The sequence below is a fragment of the Palaemon carinicauda genome, chromosome 14 (genome assembly GCF_036898095.1).
Source record: "Palaemon carinicauda isolate YSFRI2023 chromosome 14, ASM3689809v2, whole genome shotgun sequence".
Lineage (NCBI taxonomy): Eukaryota > Metazoa > Arthropoda > Malacostraca > Decapoda > Palaemonidae > Palaemon > Palaemon carinicauda.
In genome coordinates this window covers 125,285,412-125,301,535 of record NC_090738.1, presented here as the reverse complement: position 1 = coordinate 125,301,535, position 16,124 = coordinate 125,285,412, and the positions used below count along the sequence as shown (strand labels likewise).

At 32.3% G+C, this 16,124-nt stretch overlaps 2 protein-coding genes across 2 annotated transcripts; both read right to left on the bottom strand.

Annotated features, from left to right (window-relative positions):
• Positions 1-838: 838 nt before the first annotated feature.
• LOC137653321 (cuticle protein 19-like) lies at positions 839-4,514 on the bottom strand. Its single transcript, XM_068386689.1, has 4 exons — positions 4,395-4,514; positions 3,127-3,207; positions 2,533-2,670; positions 839-988 (listed from the first exon to the last, which is right to left on the bottom strand). The coding sequence occupies exons 1-4, from the start codon at positions 4,416-4,418 to the stop codon at positions 869-871; spliced, it is 363 nt and encodes a 120-aa protein (XP_068242790.1). The 5' UTR covers positions 4,419-4,514; the 3' UTR covers positions 839-868.
• Positions 4,515-9,755: 5,241 nt separating this feature from the next.
• On the bottom strand, positions 9,756-14,052 carry LOC137653320 (cuticle protein-like). The gene is made up of 4 exons (XM_068386688.1): positions 13,926-14,052; positions 12,655-12,714; positions 11,965-12,102; positions 9,756-9,883 (listed from the first exon to the last, which is right to left on the bottom strand). The coding sequence occupies exons 1-4, from the start codon at positions 13,935-13,937 to the stop codon at positions 9,764-9,766; spliced, it is 330 nt and encodes a 109-aa protein (XP_068242789.1). The 5' UTR covers positions 13,938-14,052; the 3' UTR covers positions 9,756-9,763.
• Positions 14,053-16,124: the final 2,072 nt, after the last annotated feature.

Below are 16,124 nucleotides of genomic sequence, written 5' to 3'. Positions count from 1 at the left end.
TAAAATATTTTATTCTAATTTTTCATTCTTTTATTGTTTATTCATTTCCTTGTTTCCTTTCCTCACTGGGCTATTTTTCCCTTTTGGGGCCCTTGGACTTATAGCATCTTGCTTTTCCAACTGGGGTTGTAGCTTGGCTAATAATAATAATGATATTAATAATAATGATGATGATGATGATGATCATCATCATCATCATATTGGAATCAGTATGGACTGGAAGGGATCACTTGCCTTGGTTAGATAGGCACGGCGCATCACAAGGAACTGGCTATCCTTGGATGAATATAGCCAATAAATCCTCTGAGGCCCTTTGCTTCAATAGGCGTAGGAGAGGATGCTGTTTTCTTTGACTTAATGAGAGGGAGAATTACCTTCAAAATTCCTGGTAGTTTTGTAACCAGTAACGATACCATTTTCTTAACTATTTTTTTTTTTTTTTTTTTTTTTTTTTTTTTTTTTTTTTTTTTTCTTTTTAAGAATACCACCACCTCATAGTTGAAAAAGTATGGCAAAACTAAATCTGTATTAATGTGGTCACATTCTAATCTGTCGAAAAACAAGATCTGATTAATAACTGAACAGCCTGATAAGATGAGAGGATGACTTGTGTCAGTACTTTTTGTATGTTGTTGTTGTTGTTTTTTTTTATTTATTTATTTATTTTTTTTTTATTTTTTTTTTTTTTTTATACTGCACATGCCTAAATGCATGTTTACAAGCCGATACGTCCATACATGCAGAGACAAGTCATTAAAAAATCAGCTCAAACATTTATTTTTATTTTGTAAAGACAAATAACAATTGCTAATCGTAACAGCATATACAGTGGCGCCGAGATCACTTTGTAGCTCGTAACAAGAGAATTTTAATGGTAATGGTAAGGCTTGAAGGTGATGGGAGGTCCATACTCGTGGGGGTACTGGGCATCTCCCAGATAGCTCACTTGAGCTTGGAAGCCATTGTGATGATCAGCGATGTAGTTAACCTGAAGGAAAAAAAGTGGAAGAGGAAAATTGTAGTGTTCAAATTATGTAAAGCTGTGATTCCTGTGAAATAACGTCTTGGAGAAATATTACCAAACATTTCTCCAACCATTCCATAGATGTCTGGTGTATAAGTTGCAAAGGATAAATGGAAATCATTTTCTCTCCCAGAGAAGTGGATTACTTATAAATGATTGTAGTATGATTTAGTAGTATATACTACAATCCACGTGAGATATTCAAACTAGGAACACATCTTTTTAAATGATACAATTATCGAACACTTTCGCTAAATATTTATTACGATTCTATAATAGCCTTTTGTTAGGTAATGTATTTCCCATTAGTCAGTCGGTTAAGATTACAGTAATCTATAAAGTTTCAGCTTTAACTACTGTTTTATAAATCTCTACTGTGTTCGTCGTTGATAAATTTCAATTTCCATTGTTAAGCGTTGTTTTAAATAGACTGAATCTCCTTTCTATAGCTGGCACAAACTGAGTGTATTATTTTGGGTTTTTATTTACGAAGCTGGATGCAAAACTCTTCCTGAAGGAAAAAAGTGAAAAGGGAAAATTGTAAACGGAAAATTGTACAGTGTTCAAAGTTAATACACTTCAGTTTTAACTACTGTATGTTAAGTCTCTACTGTGTTCGTCGTTGCTATGTTTCAATTTCCATTGTTAAAAGTTGATATAGTTTGAATTTAATATAGACTCAATCTCCTTCCTATACCTGGCACAAACTGAGTATCGAAATATTTTGGGCTTTCATTCACGAAAATGGATGTAAAACTCTTCCTAAATATCTACCAGTACTTTTAATTCAGGCTTTTCTTCGCTCAGAAAATTTTGTTTTCATCTACATTGTCTCTCTTTTCATTTTGTCTACTCTGCACTCAGAAAGTTTACTTTACAATCGAAATATCTATTTTTCACTTTAAAAAAGTCTACTTTTATTATTAGAAATTGCACTTTTCACTTTAAAAAGTCTACTTTTCTTTTAGAAATTCCACTTTTCACTTTAAAAAGTCTACGTTTCTTTTATAGATTCCACTTTTCATTCAGAAAATACTATATATAGAAAACCCACTTTTCAATTAGACAGTAACTTTTCCTTCAGAAAGTACTATATGTATAAAGCCCACTTCTCAGAGTCCACTTTTCATTCAGAAAGTACCATATGCAGAAAGTCAACTTTTCATTCAGAAAGTACCATATGCAGAAAGTCCACTTTTCATACTGAAAGTACTATATGTAGAAAGTCCACTTATTAATCAGAAAATACCATATGCAGAAAGTCAACTTTTCATTCAGAAAGTACCAAATGCAGAAAGTTCACTTTTCATTCAGAATGTACTATTTGCAGAAAGTCCACTTTTTATTCAGAAAATACTATAAATAGAAAGTCAACTTTTCATTCAGAAAGTACTACATGTAGAAAGTCAACTTTTCATTCAGAAAGTACAATATGTAGAAAGCCCACTTTTTATTCAGAAAATACTATATGCAGAAAGTTCACTTTTTATTCAGAAAAAAAAACCTACCGTTTGTCTGCGTCCGTCAGGAAGTTGCACTGTGTAGGAGCCCTTGACTGCTTTGCCGTCCGAATCCTCCTTGTGGGCGAAGTCTGTCCCGTAGTAGTTGTCTCTGACTCCGTAGGCGTAGTTATAAGGAATTGGAATCTGTAAAGAAAATAAATAAACCCTTTTGTCTTCGAACTTATTAACTTCGAATACCAGGGTGCTTATGAATGTACTTGCAACAAGTTAAATGGAGAATCCTTATTTTTTTAGGTTTTATGTTGTTACAGTTTCTTTAAATACTAGTTTTTTTTTCTTCTTTTTTTGCTTGATGCATAATAATGTACTCCTTTTTATTGGTCTATTATTAGCCATTCTGGAAATTTACTGGTTTTTTGCTTGATGTATAAGATTTTAGCTTGATGTATAAGAATGTGCTCCATTTTTTGTGTTTTATTGGTCATTCTGGATTTTTTTTTTTTTTTTTTCCCGATGCATAAGAATTTACGCATTTGTGTAAACTACAAATATTGTTGACAAACTGTAGTTGAAATTCTCGCATAAATTGTTACAGAATTTTTGTTAGAAAAAACAAAAAACAAATGTAACAATACTCACGCTCTTATAATGTATAGGATGGCCGTATGGATCAACTGGAAAGGCCACTGCTAGTCCCAGTAGGCACCCAAACAATGTCACCTGAAAAACAAAGGGAAAAGAGAATTTATAAAAAAGAAATATTTACTTCAGTCGAATTTCTTTTTATGTTGCACTGAAGAACGTTGTATTATTATGTTTGCCTATTGTATGTTGTATTAAATGTTTAGTGTTATAAATGGCGTATAATATGTTGTATTAAATGTTCAGTTTTATAAATTGCCTATAATATGTTGTATTAAATGTTCAGTGTTATAAATTGCGTATATGTTGTATTAAATGTTCAGTGTTATAAATTGCCTATAACATGTTGTATTAAATGTTCAATGTTATAAATTTGCAAAGATAACCCGTTGTACTTCTGTTGGTTTTCCATATTTTTTTTTCTTAGTTTTCTTAGTTCGGAGCTTAATTCTTTTGTTTACATTTTGCATATATTTACGAAATTCTCTCTCTCTCTCTCTCTCTCTCTCTCTCTCTCTCTCTCTCTCTCTCAAAGGAATAACAAATGTAGACTGCAACAACTTCACGCTTAGCACAAATCAGTCCAGAGGTAACGGATACAAACTGGAATTGAAAAGATACAACGCCACTCAATGGGGTAATTTCTTTACATACAAAACACCAAATAGATGGAACAGACTTCCAGTGGATGTAGAGAACAGTAACACGGTAAATGGATTCAAGAATAAGTTTGACAAGATCATAAGAACTCTAAACATTTAAACTAATTCGTTCTACCCAAGAGCAAAGGGAGTTTCCGCGGATGGACTAAACAGTCTTTGAGACATCCAAGATCCTTGTAACTCTCTCACTCTCTCTCTCTCTCTCTCTCTCTCTCTCTCTCTCTCTCTGGATGACTTCTTTAATGTTATCGTCTACTGATTCTTATGATAAATCAAGCAATAGGTCAGCGTCAATGACCTTAGATGTTAAGATGCCAGAAAACCTCAAATCAATCAATCAATCAAGCTATATGTCTCGTTTCAAATAAATTCTCTCTCTCTCTCTCTCTCTCTCTCTCTCTCTCTCTCTCTCTATCTTCTTTATTGTAAAGATCAACAGATTCCTTTGGTGTATCAAGCAATATGTGACGTCTTATAAACTCTCTCTCTCTCTCTCTCTCTCTCTCTCTCTCTCTCTCATATTCACAATATTTTTAAAATTAGATTATCGCCATAATATTACGTAGAAATAAAATACGAACACGAGTCCCAACACAAAATTACCTTGTTCAGCATCTTGTGGAACATCCGATATGAGACGAGATAGTCAACTTGAATATTCAAATCAAATAAAAGCAAAGTTAAACTTCTGATGGAACTGGGCGGAACTGGCTTTGAAGAGCTTCGAACCAAGTGACTGATGCTCAAGATACTTTGACAATTCCTTTTATACTCGTTGTTTGCTCTCTCTCTCTCTCTCTCTCTCTCTCTCTCTCTCTCTCTCTCTCTCTTAATATGCATGTTTGAATGGTATATGTCATTTTTATGCTCAGTGATTTCTTAAGAGGGAAAACGAAGTGGGCGGACAATGTTTTATTTATAGGTTTGTTTGTGGTCCATTTTATTATATTTGTGTCAGACTGGTGACCTATTCTTTTGTGACTCCATTTGATTTATTCATGAACACTCCAATAACTATCATCTCGAGCACATAAGAATTCTCTCTCTCTCTCTCTCTCTCTCTCTCTCTCTCTCTCAGCTTAAAAGGTTTTGTTTCAGATATATAATTAGAATTATACATTGATAATCATTTGTAATGGAACTTGTTCCTCAGTATTGTTTATTTTAATTCTGCAAAAGAATATAAAATATTTATCAAAATATTTTTTAAGTTTTCTGTTTAGGTAAAATTCTACCTTGAATGATAATTATTCTATACAGGATATAAAGGTTTAAATGTAGCTCATGAATGGCAGAAGCAAGGGACAGTGAAAATGCCGTCGTATTTTTTTTAATCCTGTTTTATCACAATATTAATTTTTTAATTATTAATTATTTCATGAGTTTTTATTATATCCTAGCCAAAATGAAAAGAAGATTGAAAGAATAGTTATTGGTGTATAATAATATCCTGTTACTGACTGTAGATATAACGATGTCTAAGAGTTTATTCGGCTTTATGGAAACTCCTCTTTTTACCTATTTATCTATAGAATCTGAAATGTTCTTTTTATATGTTTATTATACTTTGCTGCAGATCTGGTTACATGTATATGGGTATCTAGCTACAATATATATATATATATATATATATATGTATATATATATACAGTATATATATATATATATATATATATTTACAGTTTTCTCAGTATTGTATTTTGGTCTCACCGTATTGATATTAATCATTGACAGTTTGCACTTTTAACTTGTCTCTTCAATACACTTTTTAATGACCTTTGCTTTACGAGAATTGCCATAATTCGTGCTTACCCTCTTCAACGACTAAGTTTCGTGGGGCATATTTTGGGAATTAAAATCCTATATTGTGCAGAACTATTATTATTAAAAATATATATACATTTTTCCATGCCTGTATTATAATGTAACTTCTTGATATCTTTGTTTCTCTTCCACCGAGTCTGGAGGTCCACACTAGACCTCATATATATTTAAATACCTTTCCACACCTACAATGCAAAGGGACCCCTAACTCCCTTAGATCTGCTTAATATAACCTAAGGAACCAAATATCGTGACCTTTATAAATAGCCGACTATAAGCTTTTGCCTTTTGTGCCTGTATCTAATTTATAACGTAGTTTTTTTTTTCACTTTTAATATCTTGCATTTATTCAGCTATCATTTAAAAGTTTAACCAATAGATGGTTTTTGTTCATTTTGCAATTTTTTTACGTCTTTGTTAACGCAGTACATTTTTTACTTGTAATTTTTTCAAGTTTGTGTTAACAGTATATTTTTTTTTTTTAACTTATTGTAATTTTTAAAGTCAATGTTAACGGAGTACTTTTTTTAAAAGTTAATGTTAACGGAGTACTTTTTTTCACTTATAGTAATTTTTTCATGTCTAAGTTAATGCAGTACATTTTTTCCAGTTTATGTTAATATATACCTAGATTTAGTTGAGTATATTAATACAATACAGGTTTATTCAAAAGGAGATTTCGTAAATTTTCAACCATAATCCATCTATTTTAAGAGCTAACAAACCACCCATTTTCTACACCATGTCACTGGATTTCCAGTTTCCATGCCATCTGATCTGGAATTTTGATCCAAAATTCCAATTCTCACAGTTAATTTTCGTTTTCACTGATAGACAGCTGTTTGGTAATGAATAACCTTTTATAAGACAATTGGCATGATTTGCAAATGCACATAAATGATTGAATGTTCAATTTTCATATTTTAAGCCATCTGGTGGCATTTGTAGAAAGTGGTGGATGTGGAAAGTTTGTAGATAAGGTAATTATAAATTGGATGGAAAAATATTGGTTATGGTCACGAAGATGATCTTTGGATTTCCAAAGACGAAAATAGAAAAAATCTTTTGCGAGAAATTAGAGATTGGACATCTTATTGTTAAAAGATGCTGTATGTTAATCTCTTTGTTTTGAAATTGGGTTTTTATTCTGTGTGAAGATTGTTTCCATATATATACAGATATATATATATATATATATATATATGTCTGTATGTATATCTCACGTAACTAGTAAGGACTTAATTTTATATTTGCCAACTTCATTTTCCCTGTGGTTCTTTTGCATCTGAGCATTACGTTTTCCTGTGGTTTTTACGTATTTATATGTGTATGTGTGTGTATATATATATATATATATATATATATAAGTTACTAGTCAGGACTTAATCTTATATTTCCTATTTTCATTTTCCCTCTGGTTCTTTTGCATCTGAGCATTACGTTTCCCTGTGATTTTTACACATTTATATATATATATATATATATATATATATATAATTCAGCTCTGTGTATCTTCTATTTCTAAACAAATATTTCTATTGCTTCATCTTTTTTATACAGAGCTATGAAAAGTACCCACCAAAATTGGAACGATATTTAGCTGGCAATAATATATGAGAATAAAGATTATTATTATTATTATTATTATTATTATTATTATTATTATTTGCTAAGCTACAAACCTAGCTGAAAAAGCAGGGTGCTATAAGTGCAGGGGCTCTAACCGGGAAAATAGCCCAGTGATGAAAGGAAACAAGGAAAAATTAAATATTTTAAGAACAGAAATATTAAAATAAATATTTCCTTTATAAACAATAATGTTTTTAACAAAACAAGAACAAAAATATAGAATAGTGTGCCCGTGTGTACCCTCAAGCACGAGAACTCTAACCCAAGACAGTGGAAGACCATGGTACAGAGGCTATGGCACTATCCAAGACTAGAGAATAATGGTTTGATTTTGGAGTGTCCTTCACCTAGAAGAGTTGCTTATCATAGCTAAAGAGTTTCTTCTACCCTTACCCTGAGATAAGATACTTGTCAAATTTGGAAAAGTACTGCGTTAGATCAGTGAAGAGTTAGGAGTCCTAAAGGACAATGAAAGCCTGAAATTAAAATGATACTTGTCGAAGGTAGTTTGTTGTCAAGACTGTTTTTGTTAAGACCCACTTTGGACAAAAAAAATTTAGGTCAACTCAGGGAACTGTATAAGTTAGGGTGGATAATGGAAAAACTACTTGGTAAAAACTTATATTACCTTTTATTTGATCACATATCTAACAATGAACAACAATAAATATTGTATTATAGGTCTCTAACTATTTATATTGTTATAAGTAAGTTGACCCCTTTCTGAGTGGGGATACTTTAACGTGGTGAAAGGGTTTGTGCATCGCCATGATCAGCAAAGGTGTACTAGTCAGGGACACCCATACTAGGTTAGTTTGCTGTGAGCGACCAGAAAAAAGTCTCCCCTCATCACCAATCCGCACTGGCGAGCGTGGTGGTGTACACTGGCCAAACTCCAGACTTGAATAAAGACATGTCTGAGGCCTTTGTCCTGAAGTGGACTAGAAACGGCTGCATTTGTGGTTGTTGTTGTTGATTAAGTATGTAAGAGTAGTTTCTTGTACTATTGTTTGCCATGAATTTATTTTATTAGATTTCATCTCAAAATATTATGTTTATTTTCAATTGTTAGAATTTATTTTATTAGATTTCAACTCAAAATATTATGTTTATTTTCAATTGTTAGAATTTATTTTATTAGATTTCAACTCAAAATATGTTTATTTTCAATTGTTAGAATTTATTTTATTAGATTTCAACTCAGAATATTATGTTTATTTTCAATTGTTAGAATTTATTTTATTAGATTTCAACTCAAAATATTATGTTTATTTTCAATTGTTAGAATTTATTTTATTAGATTTCAACTCAAAATATTATGTTTATTTTCAATTGTTAGAATTTATTTTATTAGATTTCATCTCAAAATATTATGTTTATTTTCAATTGTTAGAATTTATTTTATTAGATTTCAACTCAAAATATGTTTATTTTCAATTGTTAGAATTTATTTTATTAGATTTCAACTCAAAATATTATGTTTATTTTCAATTGTTAGAATTTATTTTATTAGATTTCATCTCAAAATATTATGTTTATTTTCAATTGTTAGAATTTATTTTATTAGATTTCAACTCAAAATATGTTTATTTTCAATTGTTAGAATTTATTTTATTAGATTTCAACTCAAAATATTATGTTTATTTTCAATTGTTAGAATTTATTTTATTAGATTTCATCTCAAAATATTATGTTTATTTTCACTTTTTAGCCGTTCATGTTAGAGACATTGGTCAAAGAATGCTGGCCAGAGATCTCTTTAGGGCTCTCGTATGAGGTCACATGAATATTCAGATAAACGCTGGAATATGCAAAAGCATGCTAAAATCCCGGATTAAAAAAAATACGCCCGTAACATGGTTTTGCATTTCGAAAAGAATAATGCAGCTCTGTATATACAGGCGCAGGTTTTGATAGGAGTAGTAGTAGTAGTAGTAGTAGTAGTAGTAGTAGTAGTAGTAGTAGTAGTAGTAGTAGTAGTAGTAGTATAAATGATTTTTAAAGCTTCAGGAATAAATCATGATTTTTTAATGTGTCTGTAAAGGGCAAAAATAATATATATTATCTAGTATCTTCGTTAAGGGGGAGAATAAAATATATTTTCGAATGTATTCGTTTAGGGGGAGAATATAATATATTTCCGAATATGTCGGTTAAGTGCTAGAATAGAATATATTTCCGAATATGTCGGTTAAGGCCAAGAATAATGTATATTTGCAAATGTGTTTGTTAAGGGCAAGGATGAAATATATTTTCGAATGTGTCCGTTAAAGGGCAAGAATGAATATATTTTCTTAATGAGGCCGTTTAGGGCAAAAATAAATATATTTTCTGAAGGTGTCCCTTAAGGGCAAGTATGAAAATATATTTTCGAATATGATCGTAAAGGGTATAAAATAAATTACCTTTTAAAAACCTAAATAAAACATTTATTCATGAAAAACACAACAGTGACAAGCAAAAGCTGCACATCTGCCTATTTCTGTGGATGTTACTTGATGGATAATTTTAATGGCTTCTTAAAGGTAAGATTTTGGCTTGAAGGTAATAGGTGGGCCAAAGACTTTAGGGTATTGAGCCTCTCCTTGGTAGCTCACCTCAGCTCGGTAACCGTTGAAGTGATCTGCAACGTAGTTTACCTGGAAAGCAAGTGTAGTTATTACATGACAGACAGCTGTATTCAATACCTGACAGACAACTATATTTGATACCTGACAGACAACTGCAATTAATACTTGCCAGACTGTTGTATTTTATACCTGACAGACAACTGTAATTAATACAGGACAGACAACTTTATTTAATACCTGAGAGATAACTGTATTTGATACCTGATAGTCAAATGTATGTAATATCTGAAAGACAACTGTATTTAATACCTGACAGACAACTTCATTTAATACCTGACAGACAACTATATTCAATACCCGACAGACAACTGCATTTAAAACTCGACAGACGTTTCTGTTTTGTACTTGAGAGACAACTGTAATTAATACCTGACAGACAACTGTAGTTAATACCTGACAGACAACTGTAGTTAATACCTGACAGACAACTATATTCAATACCTGACAGACAACTGCATTTACAACTCGACAGACGTTTCTATTTTGTACCTGACAGACAACTGTAATTAATACCTGACAGTCAACTGTAGTTAATACCTGACAGCCAACTGTATTTAATACCTGACAGGCAACTATATTTGGTACCTGACAGACAACTATATTTAATACCTGACAGACAACTGCATTTAATACCTGACAGACAACTATATTCAATACCTGACAGACAACTGCATTTAAAACTCGACAGACTTTTATATTTTGTACCTGACAGACAAATGTATTTAATACCTGACAGACAAATGTATTTAATACCTGACAGACAACTATATCTGGTACCTGACAGACAACAATATTTAATACCTGACAGACAATTGCAATTCATACTTGACAGACGGTTGTATTTGATACCTGACAGACAACTGTATTTAATACCTGGCAGAAAATTGTATTTAGTTCCTGACAGTTAAGTGTATTTAATACCTGACAGACTTCTGTGATTAATACCTGATAGACAACTGCAATTAATACGTGACAGACGTTTGTATTTTATTCTTGACAGACAACTGTAATTAATACTTGCCAAACGGTTGTATTTTATACCTGACAGACAACTGTATTTAATTCATTACAGACAACTGTAATTAAGACAGGACAGACAACTACGGTATATTTGATACCTGACAGACAACTTTATTTAATACCTGAGAGATAACTGTATTTGATACCTGATAGTCAAATGTATGTAATATCTGAAAGACAAATGTATTTATTACCCGACAGACAACTGTATTTAATACCCGACAGACGAATGTATTTAATACCTGACAAACAACTATATTTAGTACCTGACAAACAACTGTATTTAATATATTTCAGATAACTATTTAATACCTGACAGACAACTGCATTTATTATCTGACGGACAACTGCATTTATTATCTGACAGACAACTGCATTTATTCTCTGACAGACAACTGTATTTAATACCTGACAGACAACTGCATTTATTATCTGACAGACAACTGTATTTAATACCTGGTAAAATGTAATTAATACCTGAAAAACATATGTATACTGTACCTTACCAGACAAATATGTTTATTACCTGACAGGCAGATGTATTTACTAACCTAACTTAAATATATATTTTTACGTAACAAATTTGTATTATAAAAAAAACATTTATTTATTATATACATTTTGAAAAATAATTTTGATTTTTTAACCTGAATGATATGGTTATGGAAATTCTTTTATAATAGGGTCAGTGTAATTTCATCTTCGTCTAGTAAGGATGCCAGAGAATATTAAAGTCAATCAATCAATCATCTTGATCTAAACCTTAATTTAAGGCTGTAAACATTGACTCGGTATTCAAGTTTTTTGCCCCAATATATGTATATATATATATATATATATATACATATATATATATATATATATATATGCTTAAAAGATATTGAATATAAATGATACAAATATTGTGCCCATCCTTTGCTCACTACTTCATTCTGAGCTTTTTTCATTCCAATTTGATAAATTAGTTTTAGTAAACGAGCTATTAAAGTGTGTGTGTGTGTGATTTTTTTTTTTTTTTTTTTTTTTTTTTTTTTTTTTTTTTTTACTGCAATTCCAGTACCGTAACCTACCGTCTGCTGGCGGCCGTCTGGAAGCTGGACGGTATAGGAGCCTTTGACGATTTTGCCGTCCGAGGCTTCGTTATGGCCGAAGTCTGTCCCGTGGTAATTATCATTGACGCCGTAGTTGAAACTATAAGGGCTGGGATCCTGTGAAGATGATAAAGCAAGAATGAATCAGGCTGGGTAGGCAAGGTTCGACAACCATTTCTGTCTTTCCATTTTGATAATTTTTCTTAAAGATGTGAATTTTCGCTATGGAAATTGCATATGCATGCTATTATATCTGATCTGATCATAAGATTTCATAGTTTATGTTAGATATGTGGAATTATCGGTATTGCTATTGAGCAGTTTTAATTATAATTTTTCTTGGAAGATTTAAGTTTTCGTGATGGAAATTGCATATGCATGCTACTGCATCTAATCTGATCATAAGAGTTCATAGTTTATGTTAGATATGTGGAATTATCGGTATTGCTATTGAGCAGTTTTTATTATAATTTTTCTTGGAAGATTTAAGTTTTCGTGATGGAAATTGCATATGCATGCTATTATATCTAATCTGATCATAAGATTTCATAGTTTATGTTATATATACCGAATTATGGATATTGCTATTGAACAGTTATATTATTGTTTTCTTCATATTTCTATCAAATATTATCTCAAGACACTTTAGGGCTGAAGGTTACGGCTTACCTCGTTGTAATGTTGTGGGAAAGCCACGGCTAATCCGGCCAGAAATGCTAAAGCTGCGACCTGAAATAGGAAGAATAATTTCAGCTTTAGAATAATCTTTCCCTCCTCCAGGTATACCTTACACATCCTGGTGAGCCATCCAGTCGCACTTTCACCACATAGAAGAATCTCACTTTAGTCAATTCTTTTTGGTGAGGCAGATTTGCACCGACTCGCAGGAGTGCCCTTTTAGCTCGGAAATGTTTCCTGATCGCTGATTGGTTAGAATTATCTTGGCCAACCAATCAGCGATCAAGAAACTTTCCCGTGCTAAAAGGGCATCCCTGCGTGTTGGTGCAAACCTGCCTCACTAAAAAGAATTGACCATAGTAAACTATTAATAAGGGGGCGCACTAATAGAAAAAGACTTAAACTCTTAAAGAGGACACGTTTTAGGTTAAAATTAATTTTAGTTAAATTAACCAAGGCCGGGGTAAATAGAGTTCAAATTCACAAGGAGGATACCCAATTGCCTTTATGTAAAGTGTTTAAAAGACTACTAGACAAAATTCTCTCTCTCTCTCTCTCTCTCTCTCTCTCTCTCTCTCTCTCATTCATTTGTTTCTACACATCTTCAATCATTACACTTCAGGACACCCAATTGCCTTTATGTAAAGTATCTAAAAGACTACAAGACAAAAATATCTCTCTCTCTCTCTCTCTCTCTCTCTCTCTCTCTCTCTCTCTCCCATTCATTTGTTTCGACACATCTTCAATCATTGCACTTCAGGATACCCAATTGCCTTTATGTAAAGTGTTTAAAAGACTACAAGACAAAATTCTCTCTCTCTCTCTCTCTCTCTCTCTCTCTCTCTCTCATTCATTTGTTTCGACACATCTTCAATCATTACACTTCAGGTTACCCAATTGCCTTTATGTAAAGTGTTTAAAAGACTACAAGCCAAAATGCTCTCTCTTTCTCTCTCTCTCTCTCTCTCTCTCTCTCTCTCTCTCTCTCTCTCTCTCTCAATTTTAGTTAAATTAACCAAGGCAGGGTGAATAGAGTTCAAATTGACAAAGATACCCATTGCCTTTATGTAAGTGTATACAAGACAAGATATTTCCTCTCTCTCTCTCTCTCTCTCTCTCTCTCTCTCTCTCTCATTCATTCATTTGTTTCGACACATCTCCAATCATTGCACTTCAGAACCATAAGTACAGTTAATTTCGCACGTTGCCATCATAATCATAGCAGCAATCATTCACCGTGTGAATATTTGGACGGAAACTACCTTGCTGATCATTTTCCTTTCCTTTGGTCACTGGAAATAGATATACTCGATATGAAAAAACAATCTACGAAGAAGCACAAGTTTCCAGCGAATTGACTGGAAGGTGTTTTCGAAAAGCTGCAGGCGAAGTAACTGTTGTTTCAGCAATGGAATCAGCCCATTTATACTCATTGATGTCTCTCTCCCTCTCTCTCTCTCTCTCCTCTCTCTCTCTCTCTCTCTCTTGGCAAGATTACATTATGTAATATTGTGAAGCTTCATCCAAAAGAACCTACTTGCTGCATGTAATCTCTTCTCTCTCTCTCTCTCTCTCTCTCTCTCTCTCTCTCTCTCTCTCTCTTGGCAAGATTACATTATGTATTATGAAGCTTCATCCAAAAGAACCTACTTGCTGCATGTAATCTCTCTCTCTCTCTCTCTCTCTCTCTCTCTCTCTCCGGAGGGTGGGTTTCGAGAATGTAATTTGACCCCAGGTAGGATGAAGGAGGGTTTTGAAGAAAGAGACAGAAATGCATTACCTTGTTAATCTAATGCATTGCGGAAAGAATTATCCAGGTTGACACAGTTAATAATACAAGTATGACTTTGTGTAATTAAAAAGAATGAAAAAATTATTTCTTGGCGCAGGTGAACTTATTGGTAATCGTTAAAAAGTTCTTCCTGGTGCTTTACTTGAAAAATGCTGACATAAGTCCTTTTGTAGTTTATATATGAAATATCTGTTTTAGTGTTGTTAATGTTTTTAAAATATTTTATTTTAATTGTTCATTAACGTAACTTCTTATATCGTTTATTTATTTCCTTATTTCCTTCCCTCGCTGGGCTATTTTACTCTGTTAGAGCGCTTGGGCTTTTAGCGTCTTGCTTTTTCCAACTAGGGTTGTAGCATAGCTAGTTATAATAATAATAATAATAATAATAATAATAATAATAATTACTGTGATGATGATAATAATAATAATAATAATAATAATAATAATAGTAATAATAATAATAATAATTACTGTGATGATGATAATAATAATAATAATGATTATAATAATAATAATAATTACTGTGATGTTCTTACCGCATGTGTTTAATCTGTGTTATGGGCGCCTTGTGTTCCCCTATATCGTTTTAATTGAAAAAGTTAAGAAACTCGATTTTTATCTAGATTAGAATGACTTGCTCCTGGAGATGTTAGCTTCCTGATTTTTTACAAGCATGTGGTTTTTATTAGGCGTGTAGCCTATTTCTAAATAAGGAACTTAACAGAAGAAGTCTAAAATTAATTCACCTCATTCTGGAAGCTATTATTATTATTATTATTATTATTATTATTATTATTATTATTATTATTGTTATTATCAATTTTATTATTATTATTATTATTATTATTATTATTATTCATTACAAGCCAAGCTACAGCCCTAATTGGAAAAGCAAGATGTTATAAAGCCCAAGGGCTCCAACAGGGAAAAGTAGCGCAGTGAGGAAAGGAAACCTGGAAATAAACTACGAGGAAGTAATGAACAATTAGAATAAAATATTTGAAGAACAAAAACATTAAAATAAATCTTTCGTACGTATACTATAAAAACTTGAAAAAGAACAAGAGGACGAGAAATAAGATAGAATAGTGTGCCCGAGTGTACCCTCAAGCAAGAGATCTCTAACACAGATTTGAACACATACAGTATAACCAATGACAAGTAACAATGAAATGTTAATTTACCGAATAAATAATACACTTGAGCTTAACTAAAATCCGTAAAGCTAAGGCACCCATTCTATAATGAAAGGGCACAACCCAAGGTTTGTGAACATTGGTATATGGATGCCATCTGGTGAAAGGTTATGAAATTTTGCACTTGCAATAACGACATAATCAACCCAATGAGTCAGGTGAAAAATAAATGATTGGAGGGAAACACTCTACCCCCCCCCCCCCTTATGATAAAAGATTGTGAAAACAGAAAACACGTCTTAAAGGGCATTTCGTAAACAGTATATTGACTAAGCCCTTTCTGAGGATGGATACCTAAACGTGGTAAAAGGATTTCTGTATCGCCATGATCAGCAAAGCTGTATGTTCACTAGTCAGGGTCACCCAAACTATAGTCAATTCTTTTTAGCGAGGCAGATTTGCACCGATTTACAGCGGTGCCCTTTTAGCTTGGAAAAGTTTCCTGCTAGCTGATTGGTTGGAGAATAATA